Source organism: Triticum dicoccoides, chromosome 3A (genome assembly GCF_002162155.2).
Source record: "Triticum dicoccoides isolate Atlit2015 ecotype Zavitan chromosome 3A, WEW_v2.0, whole genome shotgun sequence".
Taxonomy (NCBI): Eukaryota; Viridiplantae; Streptophyta; class Magnoliopsida; order Poales; family Poaceae; genus Triticum; species Triticum dicoccoides.
Window position 1 is genome coordinate 277,660,695 of NC_041384.1, and position 24,383 is coordinate 277,685,077.

Consider the following 24,383-nt stretch of genomic DNA (forward strand, 5'->3'; position numbering starts at 1 on the left):
GCGAGACATAGGGGCGCCCAATTTTTTATGACTTAACTAGTTTTAGGAAGCTTCTATTTCTTTTCACGTTGGTTTTATTGTATTCAAATTTTATTTTGCCGTATTTCGTTTTCCATTTTTCCTTGTACTTTTGCATATGGCACATCCTACCAATTCACTGACCCGGTATCGTATCTGCATATGTGAACATTGATTTCTGCAAACTGTTTTGTTTGTTGGCAAACATATGTGAATATTGGTCATGTTGTGCATATCAGTAGGAGTACTCAATTTATGTTTCACTAATCTGACAATTGCAGTTTCTATTTTTACATTGGAAAACTTGACATTAGAGAATTACTCACAATATTCCACATGTAAATAAGTAGGAGTACTCAATTTATTGTAATTTGTCATATCCCACATGTAAATCAAAATATCCCACATTGAAAATTTACTACGGAGGGAATCATATTGTAAATTTACTATAAAAATTATGATTACTCCATACTGTGCATATCATGTTGCAGATACTGTTTTACTCCTATTGTAGTTTACATGTTGGATTTACTAAGGAGGGATTCATATTGCGTCCAATAGGAGTAATTTACTCATATCCTATCCCGTATGTAAATCAGGAGTATCTCCATATTGCAGTTTTAAATTTACTACTCCTACCATATGATTACTCAAAGAAAACTATGGATATTCCAGTTTAAATGCAGTACTGCATGTGAAATTGCGCATCATCACCTGCAAAATAGGGCAAGGAGATGAACCTGGGGCAAGCATGGCACGACAATGAAGAGCCTGGGCGCGGTGGCCTCCACCTGGGCGCCTAGGCGCGGGTGTGCTAGTGCTGGGCACGCCAAGGCAGTGGGCAACACGCTGCTGCAAGGCGGCGTGCTAAGTGCAGGGCACAGCATGGGAGATGGAGCGAGGACACACTGGTGCAGGACAGGACGAGGTGCAGTTGTACCGAGGTGCAAATGCCGGACAAGGGGCAGGTCGCGTCAAATTTGAAATTCAAATGGGCGAGGTTAGAAATGACTATTCACACTGTTTTGACAGCTACCGGAAAACACAAAAACGTCTGACATTAAGTTACAGAGGGAGTAACACTCGACAAATTCCTTAACAAACATTTCTTCCGTAACAAAACTTTAAATCTATAGTACTGAATCGGTTTTGAGAATCTACATGCAGTGTAATTAAATCTACTCAGCTAGAAAATCATACTAGCCAGTTGAATGCTCAAGCTAAATACACCGTCCAAATGACGAACCATGTCCCAGATTCTTGCCACTTAAATATTCCTGAAGATCTTACTGCAATGTTGCTTTTCTTGATACACACAATACAACAACAGTTTCTATGTTGCCAAGGTACAAGTATAATTTCCTCATCTTCAAACACCAGTTACACTATATTCATACAAAAAGAATGTGGCAAGAATGACAAATCATGCCACCACCGGGAAAAAAAAGAATGAAACAACCCTTTGAAGAAAAGAGAAAAAATGAGCAAACTGCAGGGAAAACCTCAAAACCAAGCGCCTGCATGACTCCATTTGTTACTCATTCCCAGGTTCTCATTTTCCCAGGTTTTTAGACTCAGTTCTTCAAGCTCTTAAGTGAAATGTGATCACATGGGAGATCAGAATAAAACATACCTCCCGCTCACGGCTCCTTGCAATTCATGACAAGCCAAATGGTTTTAAAAAAAATCGGTTAAACTATCTTGATGGTTTCTTACGGCTAAGGATCTCCTCTTCTTTGAGGCGCTGTTGAAACCTTGCTAAGCGTGCCTGGAGACTGACCAAGCCGGACGCCTTCCGTGACAGGAGAAAATTCAGTTGTGCCACATAATTGTCAATAAGGCTACCTGGTTGGTCAACATCTGCTAATAGGTTCATCTCCTGCAACACAACGGCAAGTGGTGTTAAGCAATCATGTAGTGCTGAAATAACTGCAAAACTGTGACTAGTGTTAACTGTTAAGCAGTGGTCATCTGAAATCAGTAAAAAAAATGTTTGAAGGTACATAATTTGTAACTTCAGTGGTTGCATTACAAGTTGGTGTTTGGTTAAATAAGACTAGATATATAGTAAGTAATGGTATGATAAGAGTGTAACAGCGTGTACCAAATGGAACAATTATAGTCGGACGGTTTCACAACTGTTGCATAACAAAGAGATGGGAAGTAAGCTGCAAATATTAGGTTTGCTTTTACAAGAACTCAGTTAAATTGACGAGGACATCCTTACCATTGTTACACCCACAACCCCTACCACACTACACATGTTAGGTTCTAGAGAAACAAGGACCAATCGCTAGAGCTCCCGCACACTAATTAAATTATCAGGTGAATAAGATGCTGCCTAAATTAGATATGTTTGTATTGCTTATTATTCATGGACAAGAGTGATGAGCATTGGAGCATGATCAAGCATGGAGATGAAGGCGGGTGCGCAAGGACGGAAATGGAGCTTCAGCAGAGATTCCAGGACTTTGAAGCCACCATAATGGCATGTTTACACCACAAGCAACGCAACGCTCAACAACAGGTAAGAAGACACATCATGCACGCAAGATCAGATAGCAAGAATATCAGAAAACACAAAGACATTTATGATGTAAATTGAGTAAATGTAGCTTACTTCCCGCACTATTTCCATAGTATTTTCAATTTCCTTTCTGTGAGCTGCTATCAATGCCTCCTCTTCCTAACAAAAATAAACGTTGGTATCAGCTCCACTTCCGTAAAATTAAACAATTTTGACTAAGAAGGTATTATTTTACCTCAAGTATTGCATTTATTTCCTCATCACACGAACTTTCCTTTTCAGATTGTCTCGATGAAACCTGTGATGCCGAAGTAGACAGTGGTCTTTGCTGCTGCTGTTTCAGTTGCTGTTTGTGAACAATCCGATTTACATCTGCCCCATTTTCCTTTTTCACGTAGTTGTTCTGCCTTTCAGATTTGTCCTCCCTATTAGCTTTTCTCCGAGGAGGTGAGCCTTTTGTAACTTTATCTTCTTCTTGTGAATTAACTGAATTCTGAAGTGACTGTGCTTTACTACTATAACCAGTCGGGTTAGATTTGAAATCAATTCTCCCCCTATCATTCAAACTAGATGTTGAACTAGTTTCTTCCCTTCCTCTATGAGGATAACTTGGAATCATACTAAATGAGTTCCTATCAGGATCCACTGAAGAACTCATATAGATTTCAACAACACTCCTTGAAGCATCAATATGTCTGTTCTCTTCAATCTGGTCCACAGTTTCTTCAGCTTCACCTGATAATGGATATGATGTATGGGTAGATTCCTTGCTGGAGGACACAAACTGCCCACTGAACTGCTCTTTTTTTGAGTTGCCACTTTTCGAGAGGCTCTTAACCCTGCTTGTTGAGCAGCTATATCGTTAAAACCTGATAACTCAATGTACATCCAAATTATCAAACACAACATGTAAATTTAATGTCATTTAAAGGGAATATCACCTGTCAGCATATCTTAAGGTATTTAGCGTGTGTTCACATGAACCTGAACCCGGTGAGATGCAAGAAATCATTACTGTTCGAGAGTTACCAACAAACGAATCACGAAGCACCTCGGTTAGCTTGCTTCCTCTGAAAGGAATATGTATCTGATCATTATCCAGTGCCCGAATGCATTCCTTGAGAGCCAAAAGGCTCTTGTTTATTTCTGCACCCTCAATTCTGGCACAAGTAGAAAGTTAGAAGGCAGAGGACTGTAATATGTTGGTATTTATGGAAACATTGCAAGTAAATGGAAAAAGATACAGCTGGAGCATGCCAGAAAGACAGAAGTCAGTATCTATCGGATGAAAATAAGTACCTTGTCTGCTTGTCATTATCTGTTGTATCAGCACCACGCTCGCTTCCAGCAAGGTCTATAAATGACAATTTTCCCACAAGCTTTGTATTTTTAGCTTCATTAGCCTCACGATCTCTCTGTCTTCTGGTCTCTGTCACTGGGATATGCTTCTTCACAGCTAATTGCAGAATGGCGTGAGATCGTGATGACTCTTCGTTGGCCCCAGTTGATCCTGTGCTTCTCGAGGCATTTCCTCTCTCAATGTATTCTTTGACAATCCGGACATCAGAAACCTCAAATTCCTGTAAGCCGACAATGCAGACCTGTTTCTTTCCATCTTCCCTAATGCAGAGTGGCCTAGAAAAACATAGAAAAAATGCAGCTCAAATTCAACCACAGAACCAAGTAAAAGGTAGAAGAAGTCCCATTAAGCATACAAAAACAAGTCACAAAAGGCAAGTTACTGAAGTGTATGTCAAAAGCAAAGTTTCATTTCAATGCTGAATTTAAACAGCTGTAGCTAATCACCGTACTTCCTCCAATCCAAAATGCAAGTCTTTTAGGACACGGCACAATTTTCAAGATGGTAATATCAAGTTTGACATGGCACAAGTTTCTGTGCAAACCTGTTCCCTGTACATTACAAACTTATATTTCATGGTAAATCTAGTAATATCAATATAAAAGATCAAACTTGAAAATATTTCACTTGTAAATTCCTAAAAAGACTTGCGTTTTGGATTGGAGGTAGCATTTAGTAAGAGTCATCACCTGCATTAAGTTCCCCCTAATAAAAAGTGGCAGTATTTCCTATGATCAGCAAAAACCTCGTTCCATTAAGCCCAAAACTACTTGCATGATCATTGTTAACCAGTGGCCAATAGGTAACCATCAGTTCATACATATATGTGTGTATGCCCATGCTTGTATGCAAGAACAGAAGTTTTTCCAGCACTCCTAAGATAGTCTTAGCAATGTGACAACAGGAACATGGGTGCACATATATACATGCACAGAAAAATGGGCAAATTAAATGCATTATAGCTGCATACTATCCACAGATAATATACATACAATTAATTTCAACATCACATTGACAACACACAAAGGCAATAAGTTTACTATGCCAAATTAGATAGTATAAAAATGGAGTGCAGCGATCAACCTCCTTTCGCTCAAAAGGTCATAAAGCTTCCCGCCATATATCTCAAAGTAGCTAAGCCACAACTTGAAATTTTGACTCAGGTACACAGGTTGATGCAAAAGATGAACCATATCCTGTGCAGCCCTTAGAGGTAGGGGTTGCATTGTATATGTCTTACCACTACCTGCACATGGAGGATTAGCAATGCTGCAAAGCGAGACTGGCAAATCAAACTAGGAGTAGGTGTACAGGAATGATTCGTAATTCATGAGCCCAGTGCCATCTACAACATAGCATACAGATCAAAAAGATGAATGAAGGACAGCATCAAGCATATATAGCACCTTCAGATACCATAAAGATAGAAAGTTCAGGCTGTATTAATTTTAAGCACCTTTTTAATAATGCTTCTAAGATCAAGGATCACATATTGAACTATCAAGCTGCCATGTTACAATCAATTTTAAATACTAAACTTTCCGTCTTTTTTCCTTCCATGAAGTATGAAATCATGATAAGTGTCTATAGGCCATGTAGAGCCAAACACTTGAGAGTCGGACGTCCAGAGAATTTTAAGTGCAATATAAACAGAATTGTAGGAAGAATCTATGCGGCTAAGACTGGAACAGCTCGAATTTCTAATTACTCTAGGCGGCTAAGACAAAGAAAATACTTTGATTGGCTTCCTTTATTCATCGGGATCAAGTCCCTTCTTATAGGTGAACTAACTTGGCCATCAAGGCAAAACTAAACTGATTACAATCTGGACTCTTTCTCTCTTAATCTAACCTGCCTACAAGATTTTAACTAACTGAATTCTGACTGAAGAATTTGATCTAATAAGCCTAACTTGGACTTGTTACTCTTGAGGATTGAGCATCGTCTAGACGCTTAGGTGTCTGTTCAAGAGCATCCAGAGTGTGGACTGTCGAAGAACTAGTCTCTGGCGATTACCTCAAGTTGGGCGGGTTCTAAGTGAAATTAGCTCAAGTAGACTAAGACGAGGACTTTCGTGTTCTCAGAGTTGTGGCTCAGTCTCTCCATCCCAGACGTAGAGTTGTGCCAGCAACTTGAACTGGGGTAACACATCGCATTGTCTTATCCGAGCAAACAAACGGGCTCTATTTCTTCGCACTGTGTTACTTTCAGTAATTCCTACGTGTTTCGAAGAACTTCCCATGTTTCCTTTCTTTATGATTGCTGTGAACACTGTGCTGAGAACTATCTTATTCTGTTGCATGCTAAACGTTTAGCTTTGTTCTCTGTTTGTTCATTGTACTGAAGACTATATGTCTATTTGTCAGGCATGTTTACTTGTACTGCTAATTAGTAAGTCTTCTATCTAGCTTGGTAGTGACCCTTCCCCGGACCCTACGCAAGCGGGAGCTACATGCAGCGGGCTGCCCTTTTTTTTCTCTATCTAGCTTGGTATTGTCTTTGACTCAGTCATTTTACCTTATCACTGCTGTCGATGACCTCTTGTAGATGTTTCTGATACCAAAATTGGAAGAACTCAAATTCTAAGTACTCTAGGCTGCTAAGGTAAAAAAAAGTGCTTTGAATTGGCTTCCTTTATTCATCAGGTTTAAGTCCCTTCTTATATAGGTAAACTAACTTGGCCAACAAGGCAAAACTAAACTGATTACAATCTGAACACTTTCTCTCTTTATCTAAACTGACTCTGCAAGCTTTTCACTAATTGGATTCTGACTCAACTCGAGGCTACAGAAACAGTCTCCCCTGCTACTCATGCCTCCTATGGTGGTTCCTTTGGTACATTGGTGTGGGTACTATGGCTATAGGTCTTGCCCCATGTAACAAATACCAAAACATAACAAATCATAAGCACACTGAGGACATGATTTACCAGAAAGTCTACATAAATTACAACTTAAGTGTTTTAGCTTGGAACCAGCATTTTTTTTTCGAGAAAACGCAGAAGATTTGCGTTTCATTGTATTGAAAAGAGGGGGTTTGTAACAATCCTCCTAGGAGGCGAGTTGTAGGGCAAATACAAGGGCATTAGTGAACATCCCAGGTTTGGGGCAGGATGACCCGGAGGCCAAGGGCCCCAGCTCTGGCCCAAAGGGCAGCCTCAGCCTTGATCGTGGCAATCAGGGAGGTGACCAAAGGGCGGTCTCCCTCGAAAACGCAGCCATTGCGATGTTTCCAGATCATCCATGGCACGAGCAGAGTGGCGGAGGCGAGGCCTTTGTGCATCGGCTTGGGCGCATTCCGTTTAGCCAAGCGCCACCAGTCGTGAAGCGAGGCGTCGTTGTTGGGTGGCGGACACGGGAGGCGCAGCCACGAGAGGATCTCATGCCACACCTGACGAGCGAAGGGGCATCCGAGGAGAAGGTGGTGCAGTGTCTCTGGGGCCTGATCTCAGAGCGGACAGCAGGGTGGGTGAGGCAGGTTACGGTGCGCTAGGCGGTCGGCAGTCCATCCAGCAGCGGTCAAGGCTCGCAAGCCAGTGGAAGAAGCGCACCCGTGGTGGCGCCCAGCACTTCCAGGTAAGCCTCCAGGCCTGGCAGTGGGCGGAACCGTGAAAGGTGGCGAGGTAGGCCGACTTGGCTGAGTACGCGCCATCCTCGGTCCACTTCCAGCGGAGGCGGTCCGGCGTGGAGATTGGTTTGGGCAATCAGGCGCCAGAGGCAGAGGTATTCACCAATCTCCAGGATGCCAACCGTGCCCTGTATGTCGGTAGCCCATTGGTTTGCGTGGAGGCCGTCGGCGACGGTTCTGGACTTGCGGCGTCGTTTGGGGATGCAAGCGTAGAGGAGAGGCGCGATCTCGCTAACGGCGCGGCCATTGATCCAACGGTCCTCCCAAAAGAGGGCGCGCAGCCCGTTCCCGATCGTCATGGTGGTGGACGCGAAGAAGAAAGCCCGCTCCTCGTGCGAGAACTGCAGGTCGAGGCCGTGCCAAGCCCTCTCATCGACGTCGCGGTTGAGCCAAAGCCAGCGGGTGCGCAGGGCGAGACCGGTGCGCTCGAGGTCGTGCACGCCAAGGCCACCGAGCTGGATAGGGCGACATACGCGCCGCCAGTTGACATGGCAGTTGCCACCATTGGCATCGGCGCGGCCAGCCCAAAGGAAACCTCGCTCGATCTTCTCGAGTAGCTTGAGGGTCTTTTTTGGCGGCGCAAGCACGAGGAGCTGGTGGATGGGGATAGCGCTCAGGACGGCCTTGACAAGGGCCAGCCGGCCACCTTGTTCATGAGCCAGGCTTTCCAGGAGGGAAGCTGCCCGGCCACCTTGTCGACGACGGGCTGCAACTGGGCGGTGGTGGGGCGACGCAGCATGAGAGGGATGCCCAAGTACGTGATCGGGAAGTCGACGATGGGGCACCCCAGGCGCTCGGTGACAAGGGCAGCTTCATCGGTGCCGCCTCGGATGAGGGCCGCGGCACTCTTCTGATAGTTGACCTGGAGCCCCGGTGCGCGCCCAAAAAGGCGCAAGATCTCCTTTACCGCCGTGATGTCGCCTGGCGTGGGGTGGCAAAAGAGGATCACATCATCCGCGTACAGGGAGATGGCGGTATGGCGCGGCGGGGATGGAGTGGTTGCATGACTCGGAGCTCGATGGCGTGGTGGAAGAGCCTCCCCAACGTGTCAACAGCCAAGACGAAGAGCTGTGGGGACACGGGGTCGCCTTGACGCAGCCCACACCTATGCCAGATCGGAGGTCCAGGGGGGCCGTTGAGGAGGACTTTAGTGCTGGCCGACGACAGAAGGAGGGCGATCCAGTCGAGGAAGCGATTGCCGAAGCCGTGGCATCGCAGAACATCGAACAGGAACGGCCAGGAGATGGAGTCGAAGGCGCGCGCCAGGTCAAGCTTCAGAAGCACGCGTGGGGCGCCAAGCTGGTGCAAAAGCCGCGCGGATTGACGCACCAGGGTGAAGTTGTCGTGAAGGCTTTGGCCAGGGATGAAGGCATTCTGGACTTTGCTGACGAGGCTATTGAGCTTGGGCGCGAGGCGGAGTGACAGCAGCTTGGCGAGGACCTTGGCGACAAGATGAATCAAACTTATGGGTCTGTAGTCCCCAAGGCCGCTTGCATCCGCACGCTTGGGAAGAAGAGTGATAAGCGCCTGGTTGAGGCAGCTGAAACCGCGGCCGCGGAGCGCGTACACTTGCTCGAAGATCTTCAAGAGGTCCTGCTTGATGATGGGCCAGCAAGAACGGAGGAATTCCGCTGTGAATCCGTCGGGGCCAGGCGCTTTGCGCGACGGCAAGTGCTTGATGGCCTGCCAGACCTCGTCCTCGCTGAAGGGCGCGTCAAGATCATCCAGGCAAGATGGCACGATGAGCTGCGAAAGGTCGATGGTGCAGTCCCGTGGCACGTCAGTCCCAATCAGAGCATCAAAGTGCGCAAAGGTCGCCGCGGCCATGTCGCAAGGGTCGGTGAGGACAGCGCCATCGACCGATAGGGAATGGATCCAGTTCTTCTGCTTGCGGAAGGAGCACTGGCGATGGAAGAACGAAGTGTTCGCGTCACCATCTTTAAGGGACGCGCGCGCGCGCTGGCGGGCGATGGTTCGCTCGAGGGAGGCGAGGCCCAGGTAGGAGAGCTTGAGCTGGCGACGCAACCAGTCCTCATGCGGCGACAGCAGCCTATGTTCCAGCGCAGAGTCAAAGCGTAGGAGCAGCTCACGGGAGATCGCGAGCTGGTCACGCACGTTGCCAACCGAGCGCGCGCTCCAGCTTGTGAGTTTGCGCGCGGTGGCCTGCATGCGTCGCATGAAGCACCGAAAAGGATCAGCGTCCTCCACCGAGTTCCATGGGCTGGCGACAATCTCCTGGAAGCCGGCGAGGCGCGTCCAGAACTCCTCGAAGCGGAAGCGTCGATGCACCGAGTGCATGGGCGAGCAGTCCAGCAAGAGGGGGGCGTGGTCAGAGACGACCGTGGCCAAACAGCGCAGGTGACACTCACCATGCATTTCCTCCCAGTCCGCGGAGCACATCACCTGATCAAGATGGACCAGGGTAGGCCCAGGGTAGGCGGGTTCTGCTCATTGGACCAAGTATAGCGCCGGCCGTTGAGATAAATCTCCTTGAGCGCGAGGTCGTTGAGAACACGCCGGAAACGACCCATCATACGTCGATTGAGGTTGCCGTTGTTCTTGTCTTCATCCCGATAGATGAGATTGAAGTCGCCGCAGATAAGCCAAGGCCCGGGGCACGTAGCACGCACATCGCGGATTTCGTGGAGGAACGCGATCTTTCCCAGGTCATCTTGGGGTCCGTAGACAATGGTGAGCCACCAGGGCACGCTGAAGCCAACGGTGGTCGCGACCCGGGCCGAGAGAGTGTTGGTGGTGAACATCGGGTTCGTGATGGACACGGCCCGGCTCTTCCAAGCCAACAGAATCCCACCACGAGTGCCGATCGCAGGGAGGTAAACGTACTCATCAAACTCGGAGCCCAACGTCTCGAGGACAGTCGACGAGTAGATGAACTCCATCTTAGTTTCCTGGAAGCAAGCGATCGAAGCGCTGGAGGTTACAATAAGCGAGCGGATGGCGGTGCGCCTTGCGCGAGAGTTTAAGCCGCGGACGTTCCAGTTGATGATGCGGAGGCCGTGATCCATTGAACAGAAGTCGACGGATGGGCACGCAGCAGTGCGGCTATGTTGCGATCGGGCTGCCAGCAATCACCGTGGTGATAGGCGCTGTGGAAGGATTAGAGGGCAGCTCGCGGCCGATTAGCGCGGCGATGGCCTCCAGGACGGTGTGCGGAAGAGGCGCGGCGAAAAACCCCTCGTAGGCCTTCATGGCTTCAGCAGAGATCACCTGGTCAATGCCGATGATGCCCAAGGTACGAAGGAGCTGGACCTGCGCACGGCGCTCAGCGGTGGGCGGGGCGGCCGTTTTTGCCTTCGCGATGGAGACAGAGCGACCACGCCGCGGCGAGAAGTTCAAGGGCTGTCGTCGCCGTTTGCGTCCAGGGTTGGGAAGGGCTGGACAGGTTTGCTTGGTGGCGGCGGCGAGGAAGTCTCCCAGGGTCCAGGAGCTGATGGAGCTGGCGCGCTGGCGAGATCGACGCAGGGTAACAGGCGGCGAGGCGAAGCGTGAGGCGCTGCCGAACTGGATCGCGTGGGGTGCAGGGGCTGGAGCGGGCGACGAAGGGCCTGGGTGGGTTGACGATGGTGGGCCTGGAGGGGGGGGTGAGCCCATCAATGCCACCAGCCACGGGCTGGGGCTGCTGCAGAATGCGCCGGGGCGACTGGGCCGAAGAGGGGGCGCGGCCCAGCTCGGGCCTGTCGTTGGGGGCAGCAGGGGTTGGGAGCATGGCGGTTCGAGGTTCCCGCGCGCTCTCCCGCAGTGCGCAAGTGGGGCTGGGTCGCAGGTCAGCCGGGCCCGCGGCAGCAACAGGAGCTGACGAGGGCGAAGCCCCGCTTTGCCCCGACAGCGGATCATCCTCGGGGGCAGTTGGGCGCTCCGCGGGAAGGGAATCTAGGACCTCACCGGTGGAGGACAGGCCGTCTTGATCCCCAAGCGCGCATGGACCAGTCGTTGGTGGCCCTTCCCTGGTTGGGTTGTCCCCCTGCGCGCATGGTGACACGCGAGACAGGCTCAGCGCGGGCCCGGCAGCAGGAGGAACGCAGATTGGCACCAATGCGCTGGGGCCAGCTGGCGAGGTAGGCACCACCAGTGCTTGGGCGGGTGGCGCGGCCGGCCTCGGATCCACTGCAGCCACAGCTTTTGCGAGCGCAGCCAGAACCCTTGCACGCTTTTGCTTTCCTCCCCGCTTTCCTCTTTTGGCTCTGCGACGAGGGGGTGGGGCCCAGCCACTTTGGGCCATGCAGCCATGCATCTCGCAGACCCGTGTACGGACGGCGGCGCAAGCGAAGCGGTGGTGGCGCGGGATGCAGGCCAGCCGTGGGCAACCGCCAAGCCGTCGGCGCGCGAGCGACCATTTGGGCGCGTCCAGCCGGCCGAGTCGACAGCCATGCCATCCGCGCGTCCGTCAGGTGCGTTGGCCGTGCGGCGGCGCTTCCGGCCACGCCTTCGCTGGAGGCCACGCCCAGGGCCGTGGCCTGCATCATCGTTGGCATGGCCGTTGGCGCGGCCGTTGGCGATGCCGTCAGCTAGGCAGGGGAGGGGGGCAGACCTGATGAGTTGGACCGAGATGGGGTACTCGAAGGTGCGGGTGACTGGAGGCAGGCCAGGGCGGGCGGCGGGGACTTGCTCCACGATCTCTAGGATGGCCGCCCGGCGAATGGTGGCCGGGTCATGCACGCACCCATCAAGCCGGAACGTGGCAAGGTCAGCGCGGGAGCGCGTGTCCGGATGAAGCCGCTCAATCCAGCAGCCAGCCCCCAGGATGTGCTCGGCGGTGGACAGGTGCCATGCCTGCGCAGGGATGCCGCGGAGCTCAAGCTGTACAGAGTACGCGAAGCTGCCGGCAGTGGCGTGGGCGAGCTTGCACCATGGGCGAAGGAGCAGGGAGAAGTTGTCGGCGTTGATGAGATGGTCGCCGGCCATGCAGTCCATGGTTCGACGCGAAGAGAAGATGATGAGGAAATCTTCCGGGGCATGGCGGTGGACGATGAAGTCGTCGGGTTGCAGGTCGAACAAGGCGTGCAGGGTTGTCTCCACCTCGGCCGGGGAGACGGAAGGCCTGGTGCCGGTAACGGTGGCCACCATGCCGCGCGACAGCACCTCTTCCGCCTCCTCCATCTCAATGGAGCGGGGGATGGTGGCCCGTACCGGCGCGGCGGGGGGCGGCCGGGGCGTGGACGAAGGCGGGGTGCAGCGAGGCGGGGCGGCAGGTGCCGGGGCCTGGGCGGCCGGGGGCAGAGCGCGGCAGTCGCCAGGCAGCAGCGTCGTGCAGCCACTGGACTCGTGGCCGGAGATGAGACAGCGACGGCAACGCACAGGGTTGGTGCAGCCGCGCACCCGGTGTCCCGGGTCAAGGCAGCGAAGCAGAGCCCGGCGACTTCTTCCGGCGAGGGGATGCGTCTGCGGCGCGGAGGGGTTGGGGCGGCTGGGCGCCACGCGCCCTGGCGGCGGTTCCTGCGACGCGGCTGCTGGAATCCATCGGCGTCCAGCACTGGTCCGCCAGTGGCGCGGTGAACCTCCGAGCGGGGGCCGAGGCGGGCAGAAGCAGGGACGCGAGCGGCCGGCGCGGCCGAGCCGCAGGGCACAAGGGCCGTCGGAGCAGGGGTTGGGCTCGGCGGCGCCGGCGCAGGGCTGCGCGGGGTCGGCGGGGTTCTCACGACGTCGCGGAAGGACCGTGAGCCGGAGGACTCACCCGCGTGCCCGTGCCAGCGATGGCGACCGTCGGGGCTGGAATCCTCGGAGCAGGCGCCGTCGGAGGACATGGCAGCCGGAGGCGCGGGAGGGCGACAGCAGGGGAGGAGGGCCGCCGGCGAGGGCTCTACGGCGGCGAGGTTGGTGGAGGGGCTAGGCTAGAGGCGCGGGAGGCGAGGGGAGGGGGTGGGAGCGGAGCGTAGCCATCATGCTAGGGATCAATTAAAATATCTGGAACCAGCATTATCTAACCTGTTTGGCCATATGCAAAGCATGTTGCTTTGGTCCTTTGGAAAATTATTGGTATAATGGGCTCCACAGTCTCCCGGTACACCTGCTCAAACAACCCAGCAACTTATATGCTAAGAATAACATGTTGAAAAAGAGAAAAGGAGACAGCCATTGATGATGGTTAGGAAAGTAGTACCTCGTCATTAGTTACAGCCTCATCCAGGACAGCATCAAAGCAGAATTCATGTTTGTCCACATAAGCCGTCAAATCCACCTTCCAGTGGAGACTTCGTGTTAGCCCAAATCACATGATAAGCTAAAAAGGCTTGTGATTGACAGTTTTATTATTGATAAGTATGCATGACAGTTCAGTGTTGCATCTTATACGGACATGCTTCTTTTTGTCAGCAAAATGAGGACACACTGCCAAGAAAATAGCAATACATGGAATAGTTTATCTCCAGCAATCCTGTTATGTAATACTCCTCTGCTCCAAAATATAAGGTGTATTTTTTTTTCTTTCAAAAAGTCAAACTTCTCTAACTTTGTTTAAGTACCTGTTCAACAGGCCTCCGCTCCGCAGCTCAGCTCCTGGAGCGGCTGGAGTAGCTGCGGAGTGGCACTGAACGTGTTGGCTCCATGCTCTCCCAGAGCGGAGCGGAGCGTAGGCCATTTTTTCGAGTGGAGGCTTGCCAAACAGGCTCTAAGTTTATACAGAAATCATTAGATATGCCGTGAAATACATTTTCATATTTATTTATGTAGCATTGTAGATGTTGATATATGTTGCTATAAACTTGGTCAAACATAGAAACATGTGACTTTTGAAGAAACTAATACACCTTATATTCTGGAACAGAGGGAGTATAATTAACCCCCATAGGTGAGAATGTAGTTTTTGCCAGTCATACAGTTGTACATAGCAACAATTTTACGTACATATAATGTTTTATAAACCCATAGAATATTCCAGACCCCACCTTGTGTGGGAGCTTTAAGCACTGGGTACGCCCTTTTATGTCTAAGATACTACTGACGGGGTGAAACTGTGAAAGGAAAGATAGTGCACCATTGCAGGATGTAGATAGACGCTGATAAGCACATAAAGGAATTCAAATGCCCAGAAGAAAGATTCTTTTGCATTAAATGATTTAAACTCTTCGTATAAATGTTGCATGAAAAAGATAGGTTGGATTATCTATAGGTTGTAAACGTACTTGTTGATGCACATCATAATTCATGGCCTAAATCATATTGGCATTAAAATAATATATAGTGTTTATGTATTGCAATAAATGTCATACTGCAAACAAGACTACAATAGGCATGATGGAAAACATGGAAGGAGTAAATGGATTGTCTCTCTTACTACATTTGCCTCTACTGTCTCTCTTACTACATTTGCCTCTACTGCATCACAAGACATCTACAAGTCCCATAGAAAGATGAAACACAAGAACCAAATAATTTCATCTATTGAACTATTGCAGACATAATGAAGAATACCAATGAATGGATGAAAGATGGTACCTTTAATTTAGGTTCATGAACAGTCAAGAATTGAGAATTATGTACATCTATTACGTCATCCTCCTTTCGAGATATTTCCTTTCTGTTCAGAGGCCTCTTCCTTACCTGACATTGTTACTAGTATTAACTGAATAATAGTTTCACTAACAATAAGAAACAAAGAAAAGACTGAATTGTGACTTCATTGCATAACTGTAGACATAGTAGAAGTACTTGGAAGTGATCAACGCACCACAACTTTAATCTTTGCTACATTACTTTCTTTAGTATTGCTATCTTTTTCGCTTGTGATTGCACCACCATAATTTTCTGATAGACCTTGCTGGCTTCCTGATATTATATCGTCCTCATCGTCATCAGTTTCCTTTGGCACAAAGGGTGAAGCTTCAAATGGTTCTGATGCTACATTCTGACAACAAAGAGACCATAGCTGGATTAGACCACGAAGAAGTTATTTTGAAGAGCAGAAATCAAGATTTGGACATCACATGTGTTTGAATCCCTTTGTCACATGCAACATCACCCTAGTTTCTAAAAGGAGCAGGCATGCACAATGAGCAGATGCCGTTAATAACATGTGGGCATAGAAAGTTATTTTGCTTATACTAACTAGAGTAATACCTCAGAAAGAAGCTCGCTGTCATCCATTGCATGAAGATCCAAAAGGCCAGCTCCGTATTCACCTCTAAGTTCGGGTGAGTAGAATCCATTTATGGGGGGGCCACCACTGAAGCTCTGGGTTGTCGGTGTGTATGGCTCAGATATAGGTGCAGATGCTGATTCGCCATTAAAATTCAGGCTCCTTAATAGCATGTAAAGTTTCTGTTTTTCTTCGATCGATTGGGGCCCATACCCCTATCAAATAAATAACAACTGTTGTAAAACTGTATATAATCACTTGGCAACAGCATGCATGTATTGATAAAGCGCTTATCGTTGAACAAGTCAGAAGTCCTACAAGGCTTTAACAGATTAGCAATATTAGACAAAGTGCCCTAAGTGCGAAATATGAACCGAACCACAAATAACAAACAAGGCCTCAACATGAGGACCTCACGCATATACTGTACATGGGTCACCCAAGCACAGGAGTAAGGTCAGACCTTTGCACTAGATGCCATAATCAAAAGTTGATATAATCATATCGACAATGCCACATACATGCCTATGTAGTACAGTAGGTGTTCCTTGAAATTCAAGACGAGAAATTTGACAGTTCAAAAGGGCATTTGATGCAACAAAAAAAAACAGCAGACACAATATTTTTCTGATTTTCTGACTAAGTAATATTTAATTGTTTGCATCATAATAGATCAAATTGCTGAGGTTTCAGCTTAATATACTTGGCATTCAAAGCAAACTGATGTGAATACCATTTAATATGGCAAAAAATGCATCCTCTAATTTGCATCCAAGATACAACAGATTTATGTGTGCACCAGCTCAAGATTATAAAAAAAATCACATCATGAATCTATTTAAAACGAATAGAGTAATCTCCTAAAAGAGTGGGTGCTATTTTGTGTCCATTCAATCCATCCAGCTTACTTCTTCAAACTGAAGAGATATTCCACCATCCAGGTTAACAGTGTGCAGTTATAAACTAAACTTTCATGTAATGCAGGCAGTTAACAGTGTGCAGTTCTAAACTGAACTTCATGTAATGCAGGCAGTGGTTTCAAAACAGTATGCGGTAAGACACTACCTTCCAGCTAACTAGCAGAACTATCAACCTAACCATTAAGTCTGGCTGTGCCAACCTTCCTAACAGGACTAGAGACAGGCGTGCCAGCCATGTAATTTCACAAGGCGTGATAATCATGAGCATAGTTTTGACAGATTGATCCTTCAGGAACACAACCCCAACTTGCCAGGCTCAGAAACAGCAAATTTCCCACATATGACTCGAATATTTATACATCAGTCATGCAGCAATGTGGGCTTCAAAGCCAGCAATTCTTTTTTTTTCGCGAATACGCAAGCTGCGTATCTTTGCATTGATAGGAGAAGAGTTACAGCAAGGGATTACAACCACGCGCAAGTCATGTACACTAGAGGCATGATCGCGGGCGGTGGAGCAGACAGAACAAGGGGCTGCTCATCCCCCAAACACGCAAAAGGCTAACTCTCGGGTATGATGTTGCTAATCCCTGTGGCGCCGGCCTTGGCCCATAGGCGCGCCTCATCTTTGATGGCTGTGGTGAGACGGGAGAAGGATGGCCTATCGTGATCGAAGACACACCCATTGCGGTGTTTCCAAATCCACCAAGCAGTGAGGATGATGATGGAAGCGAGTCCTTTGCGAGTGGAGGTCGACGCTTGTTCTGTTGAGGTTGCCCACCAAGTCTGGAAGGGGGTGTTGCCATCAGGAAGGCTAGTAGGAGCTCTCACCCAGCCGAGAACCTCATGCCATATCTGCCTGGAGAAGGAGCAGCCCGCAAGGAGGTGCTGCATGGTCTCGGGCTCTTGGTCGCATATGGCACACATGTTGTCGTCGGAGAGGCCGTGTCAGGCTAGGCGTTCCGTCGTCCAGCAGCGCTCTTGCATCGCAAGCCACATGAAGAACTTGATGTGAAGAGGTGCCCATGGCTTCCACGTGAGTTTCCAGTGGCCGTCACCGCAGGATCCGTAGAAAAGGGCCTGGTAGCAAGAGCTGGCAGAGTAGAGGCCAGAGGCCGTCCATCTCCAGTTAAGGGTGTCGGGGGTGGCCGAGAGCTCAACATGCCTGACTTGTCGCCAAAGGTCGACGTACTGAAGCAAGGCCGCGGGGCCCAGTGCTCCCCTGATGTCTTGTACCCAGGACCTGAGGTGCATGGCCTCGCTGACGGTGCGAGATTTTCGTTGGCGTCGAGGTACTAGCGAGTGCACGAGGGGGGCGATCTCAGCCACAGATCTCTCGGCTATCTACTGGTCGCTCCAGAATTTGCAGCTGGCTCCGTTGCCTAGGTGCCAGGTGGTGGACGCCCTGAAGATGGCGGTGACGTCAGTGTCGTGCGGGTTGTGAAGGTGGCTCCAAGATCTCGAGGGGTCCGTGCGTTGCAGCCAAAGCCATCTCGTACGCAGAGCGATTCCGGCGCGGTATAGATCGCGGATGCCCAGCCTACCGAGGGAGATGGGTCTGGAAACCTTCTGCCAGTTGACGAGGCATTTCCGCCGCTTGCGTCTTTGCTTCCGGCCCAAAGGAAGCTCCGGATGATCAGATTGACCCGCTTGAGGATCGATTTGTTGAATGCAATGGCGATGAGGAAGTGTGTTGGGATCGCACATAGGACGTGGCGGACCAAGGCAAGCCGATCACCCTTCAAAAGAAGAGAAGCGCGCCAAGTGGAAAGCTTCTTCTCGAGCTTGTGGACCATCGGAAGAAGGCTCGAGGTAGGTGGCTTGCGGATGGAGAGCGGTAGCCCAAGGTATTGTATAGGGAAGTGCTTGATCGGGCATTGCATCTCAGACTTGATTGTGTCAATGTGGTCATTGCTGCACTGGATTGGCGTTGCGGAGCATTTGTCGAAGTTGGTGCGGAGCCCCGAGGCCACCCCAAACACCCGAAGAAGCTCGCGCACGGTGGCAATATCGTGGCTGTCGGGGTGGCAGAAAATGACGACGTCGTCCGCATAGAGTGAAATGCTCGAGGCCGCGTGGCGCGTCATGAGCCACTGGAGGAGGCCGATGTCGACCGCACGGAGGAGGAGCAAGTTCAGGACGTCGATGACAATGGTGAACAGCATGGGGGAGATAGGGTCGCCCTATCTGAGGCCGCAAGCATGGTCGATAGGTGGGCCAGGGTGGCCATTGATCATGACCCGTGTCGATGCGATGGAGAGAAGGATCGAGATCCAGTCTCGCCAACAATGGCCGAAGCCGAGGTGTTGCAGGACCTGCAGCAGGAAAGGCCATGAAACGCAGTCGAAGGCCCGAGCAATGTCCAGCTTGAGAAGCATGCGAGGGGTCTTGAGGTTATGAAGAAGGCACGCAGTTTGCTGAACAAGGAGAAAGTTGTCGTGGATGCACAGTCCAGCGATGAACGCGCTTTCGTTCATGGAGATCATCGAGCTTAGCCTTGGAGCGAGACGCAAGGCGAGAACTTTGGCGAAAAGCTTGGAAATCAGGTGGATGAGACTGATGGGCCGATAGTCCGAGAAAGAGGCCGCATCGGGCCTCTTGGGTAGCAGTGTGAGGAGGGCCTCGTTGAGCTTTTGGAAGCCGCGCCCGTTCATGGTGTAGAACTTGCCAAAAGCGTCGCAAATATCCTGCTTGATGATGTCCCAACAGGCACGTAAGAACTCAGGGGTGAAGCCGTCAGGGCCTGGCGCCTTCCCAGACGGTAGGCATTTCACGGCTCGCCATATTTCGTCATCGGAGAATGGGGCCTCCAAATCCACGAGGTCAAAGGAATTGACCTGCAGGTTGGTCAGATCCAGGGTGAAGTCGCGCCGAGCGTCGGTGCCAAGGATGTTGGTGAAGTGATTGTAGGCTGCTTCAGCCATGCCCTCATGGTCCGAGACCACCTGGTCACCCACGCGCACGGAGGCTATGTAGTTGCGCTGCTTGCGGTGCGAGGCATGCACCTTAAGCGTCGTCGCTGCGAAGCCAAGCCAAGCGCACGCGCTGTCGCGCAATCGTTCGTTCGAGGGAGGCAAGTCCGAGGTAGGAAGCCTTGAGCCTGCGCCTTAGCCAGGCTTCGCCGGCGAATAGAGGTCGTAGGTCCTGGGTTGCGTCAAGACGCGCAATGATCTCACGTGCCACCATGAGCTGGAGGGACACGTTTCCAATGGTACGGGCACTCCAGCGTTGGAGGTGCCTAGCGGTGCTCTTGAGGCGGGAGGCGAGGCGCCGGAAGGGGTCGGGTTCTGATGGCACAACATTCCATCCCTCTTGGACGGCACCCTGGAAACCCTCCATTTTCAGCCACAAGCGTTCGAAGTGGAACCGCCTACCCCGAGCGGGCGCGCAGCGCAGTCGATGACCAAGGGGCGGTGATCGGATGCGGCGGAAGTGAGGCAGTGCAGCAGACAGCTTGGGTGCTCAATTTCCCAACCGGAGGTGCAAAGAACACGGTCATTGTGCACAAGGGTAGGAGAGTCGCGCTCGCTCGACCACGTGTAGCGGCGACCATGGAGTAGCTCCTCATCAACGATGAACCGCCTGAACCTGCTCATGACACGATGGTTAAGGTTCGAGTTATTTTTATCCGCCACGGAGGTGATCATGTTGAAGTCTCCTCCGATGAGCCAAGGACCGATGCGGGAAGCGCGCACGTCCTGTAGATCGACGAGAAGGTCGAGCTTTGCTTGGTCGTCCTATGGGCCATACACACCGGTTAACCACCAGTGGTTGGTGTTGTTCGGGGGGTGACCAGCGCCGTAATGTGATGCTCGCCTATCAACGGGTTGGAAAGGGAGGTCTCCGATCGCCGCCAGGCAAGGAGAATGCCGCCGCGGGTGCCGGTTGCCGGCAGGAAGTAGTAGTCCTCGAACTGTGGGCCAAGAGTGTCGAGTACGATGGAGACCGAGATATGAGCCAATTTCGTCTCTTCGAGACAGACAATGGAAGGGGATGCGGTGGAGATCACACTGCGCACAGCCGAGCGTTTAGCACCGGAGTTTAAACCCCGCACGTTCCAAAAAACTATCTTGAGGTTACAATCCATGGGAAGGGTGGGGGGGCGTTGCAGACAAGGCAGCGAGTGTCTACGCCTCGACCAGGCACGGCTAAGCCCGCTCGGGGCAGGCATCAAGGTTGGAGAAGCTCGGTACTTGCCATCCATATAAATCTGCAAAGGCTTCTATCATCTCCTAAGCGAGTGGTCGCTCGAAGATGCGGGCATATCTGCTCAGCATGTCGCTGGAGATGGGGGCGGCGTCACTCTCAATGAGCCCGAGGCGTCTGAGTAGCACTCGTTTAGCCTTCATTTCCGAGTCCAGTCCGCGGTCGGCCTTTGCAATCCTGAAGCTGCGCCTAGGAGTGAAATTTGGCAGAACCACGTTCCTGCGTCGGCGTGGAGGCGGGGTGGGGAGCACATGCTGGGGGTGGACGGAAATCACGTCCAAAAACGAAGCCAGAGGGGCTGCATGGTCCAATGCGCGCTGGTTGGGCTGCATGCCGACGTCGCAGTCCACAGCCAGGTGGGCGTCCTGAGCAGGGGCCAATGGGGCAGCCTGCATGTCCCCGGCAGGGCTGGACCCACCGCCGCGGGTGCCGAGCGGGGACTGCATGGCCCGGTCGTGGATGTCGACATTTCGGATGTCAGCGCGCAGGTTGGTGGCCAGCAGAGCGGGGCCAGGTGCTTGGCAGCTAGCGCCGATAGCAGATTGTGGGGAGGGCGGGGGATTCGAGGCTTCGGGATCCGAGGCTGTCTGCTGCGACGTGAGGTCATCTGAAGCCGCTGGGGAGGGGCTGTCATCTGCCCGTTGGGCGGGGGAGCCCGAGCAATCCTGGTTGGTCTCCTCAGAAGGTGGGACCAAAGAAGTGTCGCGCGGGTCGGGGCACGCGACAGGGCTGGGGCTGGGTTGTGGACGGGGGGAGGCCACGTCGTCGGAATTTGAAATGGACAGGTCTTCGCGTTCACCTTCAGCCCGAAGCAGCAGCGTAGGCTCCGCCTGACGGTCAGCGGCAGGAGGGATGACAGCAGCGTCAGGGCCCGCACTGTCGAAAGGGGAAGGGGCACCCAATCCCAGCAAGGCAGGGACCCGATTGACGTCAGCGACCGCACCAGGGTGGGGGCCAAGAATGCCTTTCCATGAACGGCAGGGGGCGGTGCATGGGCGCGGCGGCGGTGGCGCCGGCGACCACCGCGGCGCCGGGATGGTTGCTGCGAGCTGGGACCCGCAGGCGGGAAGTCACGCACCGGCCACCGTGAAGGTAGGGGAGGGGAGTCCTGGTCTTGGCTCGCCGCATCACCGGACGAAGGTGGCAGGGACGGCGGTAGTCGGTGCACGCCGCAATGTGGATCCGGACGGGGAAGCGCGCAAGCCCTAACGCGAGGCGCTCCGCACGGTCAGGATCGGCGTCGAGGGCCACGGCATCGTCGTCCGGGATGAGGAGCTTGGCGATGCGCGGGATGTCGTCGGGGTTCGTCGTCCAGGCCGTGAGCCTTAAGGTCAACATGTCCGACATGCTCCTAGTGTCAGGCGCGAGATTCTCGACCTTGCAAAACGAGGAGAGGACGAACTCGGTGGAGGAGCGATGCCAGGCGTGGTCAAGGATCCCGTATAGCTCCAGGGAGAGGAGGAACAGGGCGCGCACCGCCTCCGAGCCCGTAGTCCTGCCCCAAGGATGGAGAAGCAGACGGAACCAAGGGGTGCGGACGGGAGTGGCGGCGACGCGGCCATGAATGGTGAGGGAGCGGAAGCGGATGAGGAAATCTTTCGGGGCATGGCGATGCACCGAGAAGTCACCATCGGCAAGCCCGAACTGGGCGCGCAGGGTGTCGGCGACCTCTTCTGGGGAGATGCCCGAGCGGCATCCAGCCACCGTTGTGACGAGCGCGCGCCCGAGAGCATGCTCGACGGCGATCATCTCCTCGGAGCAGGGAAGGTAGCAGATGGCCGCCGCCGGTCTGCGGGCGAGATGCCCGGAGAGAGGAGTGTTCCTGGAGGAGGAGGAGCTCGCCGGCAAAACGGGCCTGGAGGGCACGGACGACGGGAGGGTCGAGCTTGAGCGAAGGGGCGCTGCCGGCCCGGAGGACGCGGGAGTAGGCAAGTCGGAGCTGGAGCGCGTGGTGGCCGCCTGGTCGGAGGAAGAAGCCAGCGGCATCGTGGCTGCCGGCCTGGAGGACGCGGGCATTGGCAGGCCAGAGGGGGAGCGCGTGGTCGCCGCCGACCCGAAGAACGCGGGGCGATCAGCGGGGGGTGAGGGCGGGGCATGGTCTGAGCCGGCGGCGTGCGACTGCAGACGGCGGCGCTGCGGAGGAGGGACGGAGCCGCCCGACGAGGACGAGGCGTAGGAGAGTTGGGCGGTGCAGTCTTTGGCCTTGTGGCCAAAGAACCGGCAGCGCGCGCAGCAAATGTCGCACCGGCACTCGGAGCGGGGGTGCGCGGTGCTGAAGCAGCGAGGGCACTCGTCGGGGCGCAGCCAGGAGGGGCGCTGGCGCGGGAGCTCACCAGGGCCACGACGCGGGCGGCGGGGGGGCTGGCGCGGCCGCTTCCGGCCCCACGCCATCCCGCGGCGCCGACGCGTCCTCCGCAGGTCGGCAGATCTCGGACCGGATGGAAGGGCGGGCGGGCGACGGAGAGGGTGGCGGGCTGGGGGCCCGGGGGAGGCGGGCGGCGCTTGGGCGGCCGTCCAGCAGAGCGCCTGCCGGTAGGAGGTCGGCGGAGAGCCAGCCGACGACGGGCTCGACTCCATCCGGCGGACCTCGCGCGAGCGACCAACGTCCGAAGGGGGGGGGGAGGCCATGGCTAGCGGTGGCCCCGCCGGCGTGGGAGCGATGGAGCGATGGAGCGTGGGAGCCGCCGATTCAGAGCCACCAGACCAAAAATGAGAGTCAAGCCAGCAATTCGTCGTTGTACAATACAACCGGCAACTCTCACTCAACTTGCATCGATCCCTGAATGTGGGCGACGAATAAACTCACTGGCTTCCGTCCATTTCTTCACCGACCCACAGAAATAGGAGTGACTTGAACGAAATACACGCGCGCTGGTATGGACACGCACAAGATCCGCGTGGCTAAGCTAGCGATCGTGCAATTGCAGGTGACAACCCGAACATATACAGCGTGGTATCAAAACGTGCGGAAGGACCACGCCTACTGGAAACGACGAATAGCTGGAGGCGATCAGAAGAGACGCACGAACCTGCATGAGAAGGTTCGGGAGGATACCGCCGCCGCGGAGGTCTCCGGCCATCCCCATCGCCAGCCCGGGCCCAGGAGCGGAGGAGGATACCGCGAGGTGCTGCAGCCCCGCGGACTGCAGCCACCGGGCCATCACCGCGTCCCCCGAGTCAGTCGCGGCAGACGACGCCGCGGCAGCTGTGGCGGCGGCCGCGCCACCGCCCCCGCCGACGCGCTGTGGCCGCTTCTGCGGAGCCAGCTTGGCGTCGCGCAAATCGCGGGGCGGCTACGAGAGAGCAGCGTGGGATCTGGAGCTTCTGCAACTGGAGCCCAGATCTGGGGGTGAGACGAGCAATGTGGGTGGGATTGGCGCGGGGTGGGGGGCAGGCAGGGTTTGGGACGAATCGGGATCGATGCTGATCGAATTTGTTGTGGGATACTGGGATTGCAGGGGAGGGGAGGGGATTTTGGGGGTGGATTGCAGGAGGAGTTTGAAGCTGGTTCTCAAATAGTTTTCGTCGAGAGAGACGTTCTGAGTTGTGACGTTGTTGGTGCTGGTGAGGCAAGTTTGAAACGATAAAATGGGCAAGCTTCAGTCTACTGCCCCCTCGGTCCCATAAGATGTT

The 24,383-nt window shown here is 53.0% G+C and overlaps 1 protein-coding gene across 1 annotated transcript; it reads right to left on the minus strand.

Annotated features, from left to right (window-relative positions):
• Positions 1–1,256: 1,256 nt before the first annotated feature.
• On the minus strand, positions 1,257–24,351 carry LOC119268069 (kinesin-like protein KIN-13A). Its single transcript, XM_037549564.1, has 12 exons — positions 23,780–24,351; positions 15,606–15,839; positions 15,217–15,393; positions 14,985–15,089; positions 13,651–13,728; positions 13,476–13,557; positions 4,989–5,151; positions 3,845–4,180; positions 3,487–3,705; positions 2,781–3,384; positions 2,639–2,704; positions 1,257–1,897 (listed from the first exon to the last, which is right to left on the minus strand). Exons 1-12 carry the CDS (start codon positions 23,909–23,911, stop codon positions 1,715–1,717), a joined length of 2,379 nt encoding a protein of 792 aa, XP_037405461.1. The 5' UTR covers positions 23,912–24,351; the 3' UTR covers positions 1,257–1,714.
• Between the last annotated feature and the right edge of the window lie 32 nt (positions 24,352–24,383).

What these genes read in the sequence shown, in the direction of transcription:
- LOC119268069 (XM_037549564.1), bottom strand. Translation starts at nt 23,911, where the DNA reads ATGGCCCGGTGGCTGCAGTCCGCGGGGCTGCAGCACCTCGCGGTATCC. An exon ending in TCCCGAACCTTCTCATGCAG is followed by an intron (nt 15,840 to 23,779) that starts GTTCGTGCGTCT and finishes TTTATTTGATAG; the next exon opens with GGGTATGGGCCCCAATCGAT. An exon ending in ACAGCGAGCTTCTTTCTGAG is followed by an intron (nt 15,394 to 15,605) that starts GTATTACTCTAG and finishes CTTTGTTGTCAG; the next exon opens with AATGTAGCATCAGAACCATT.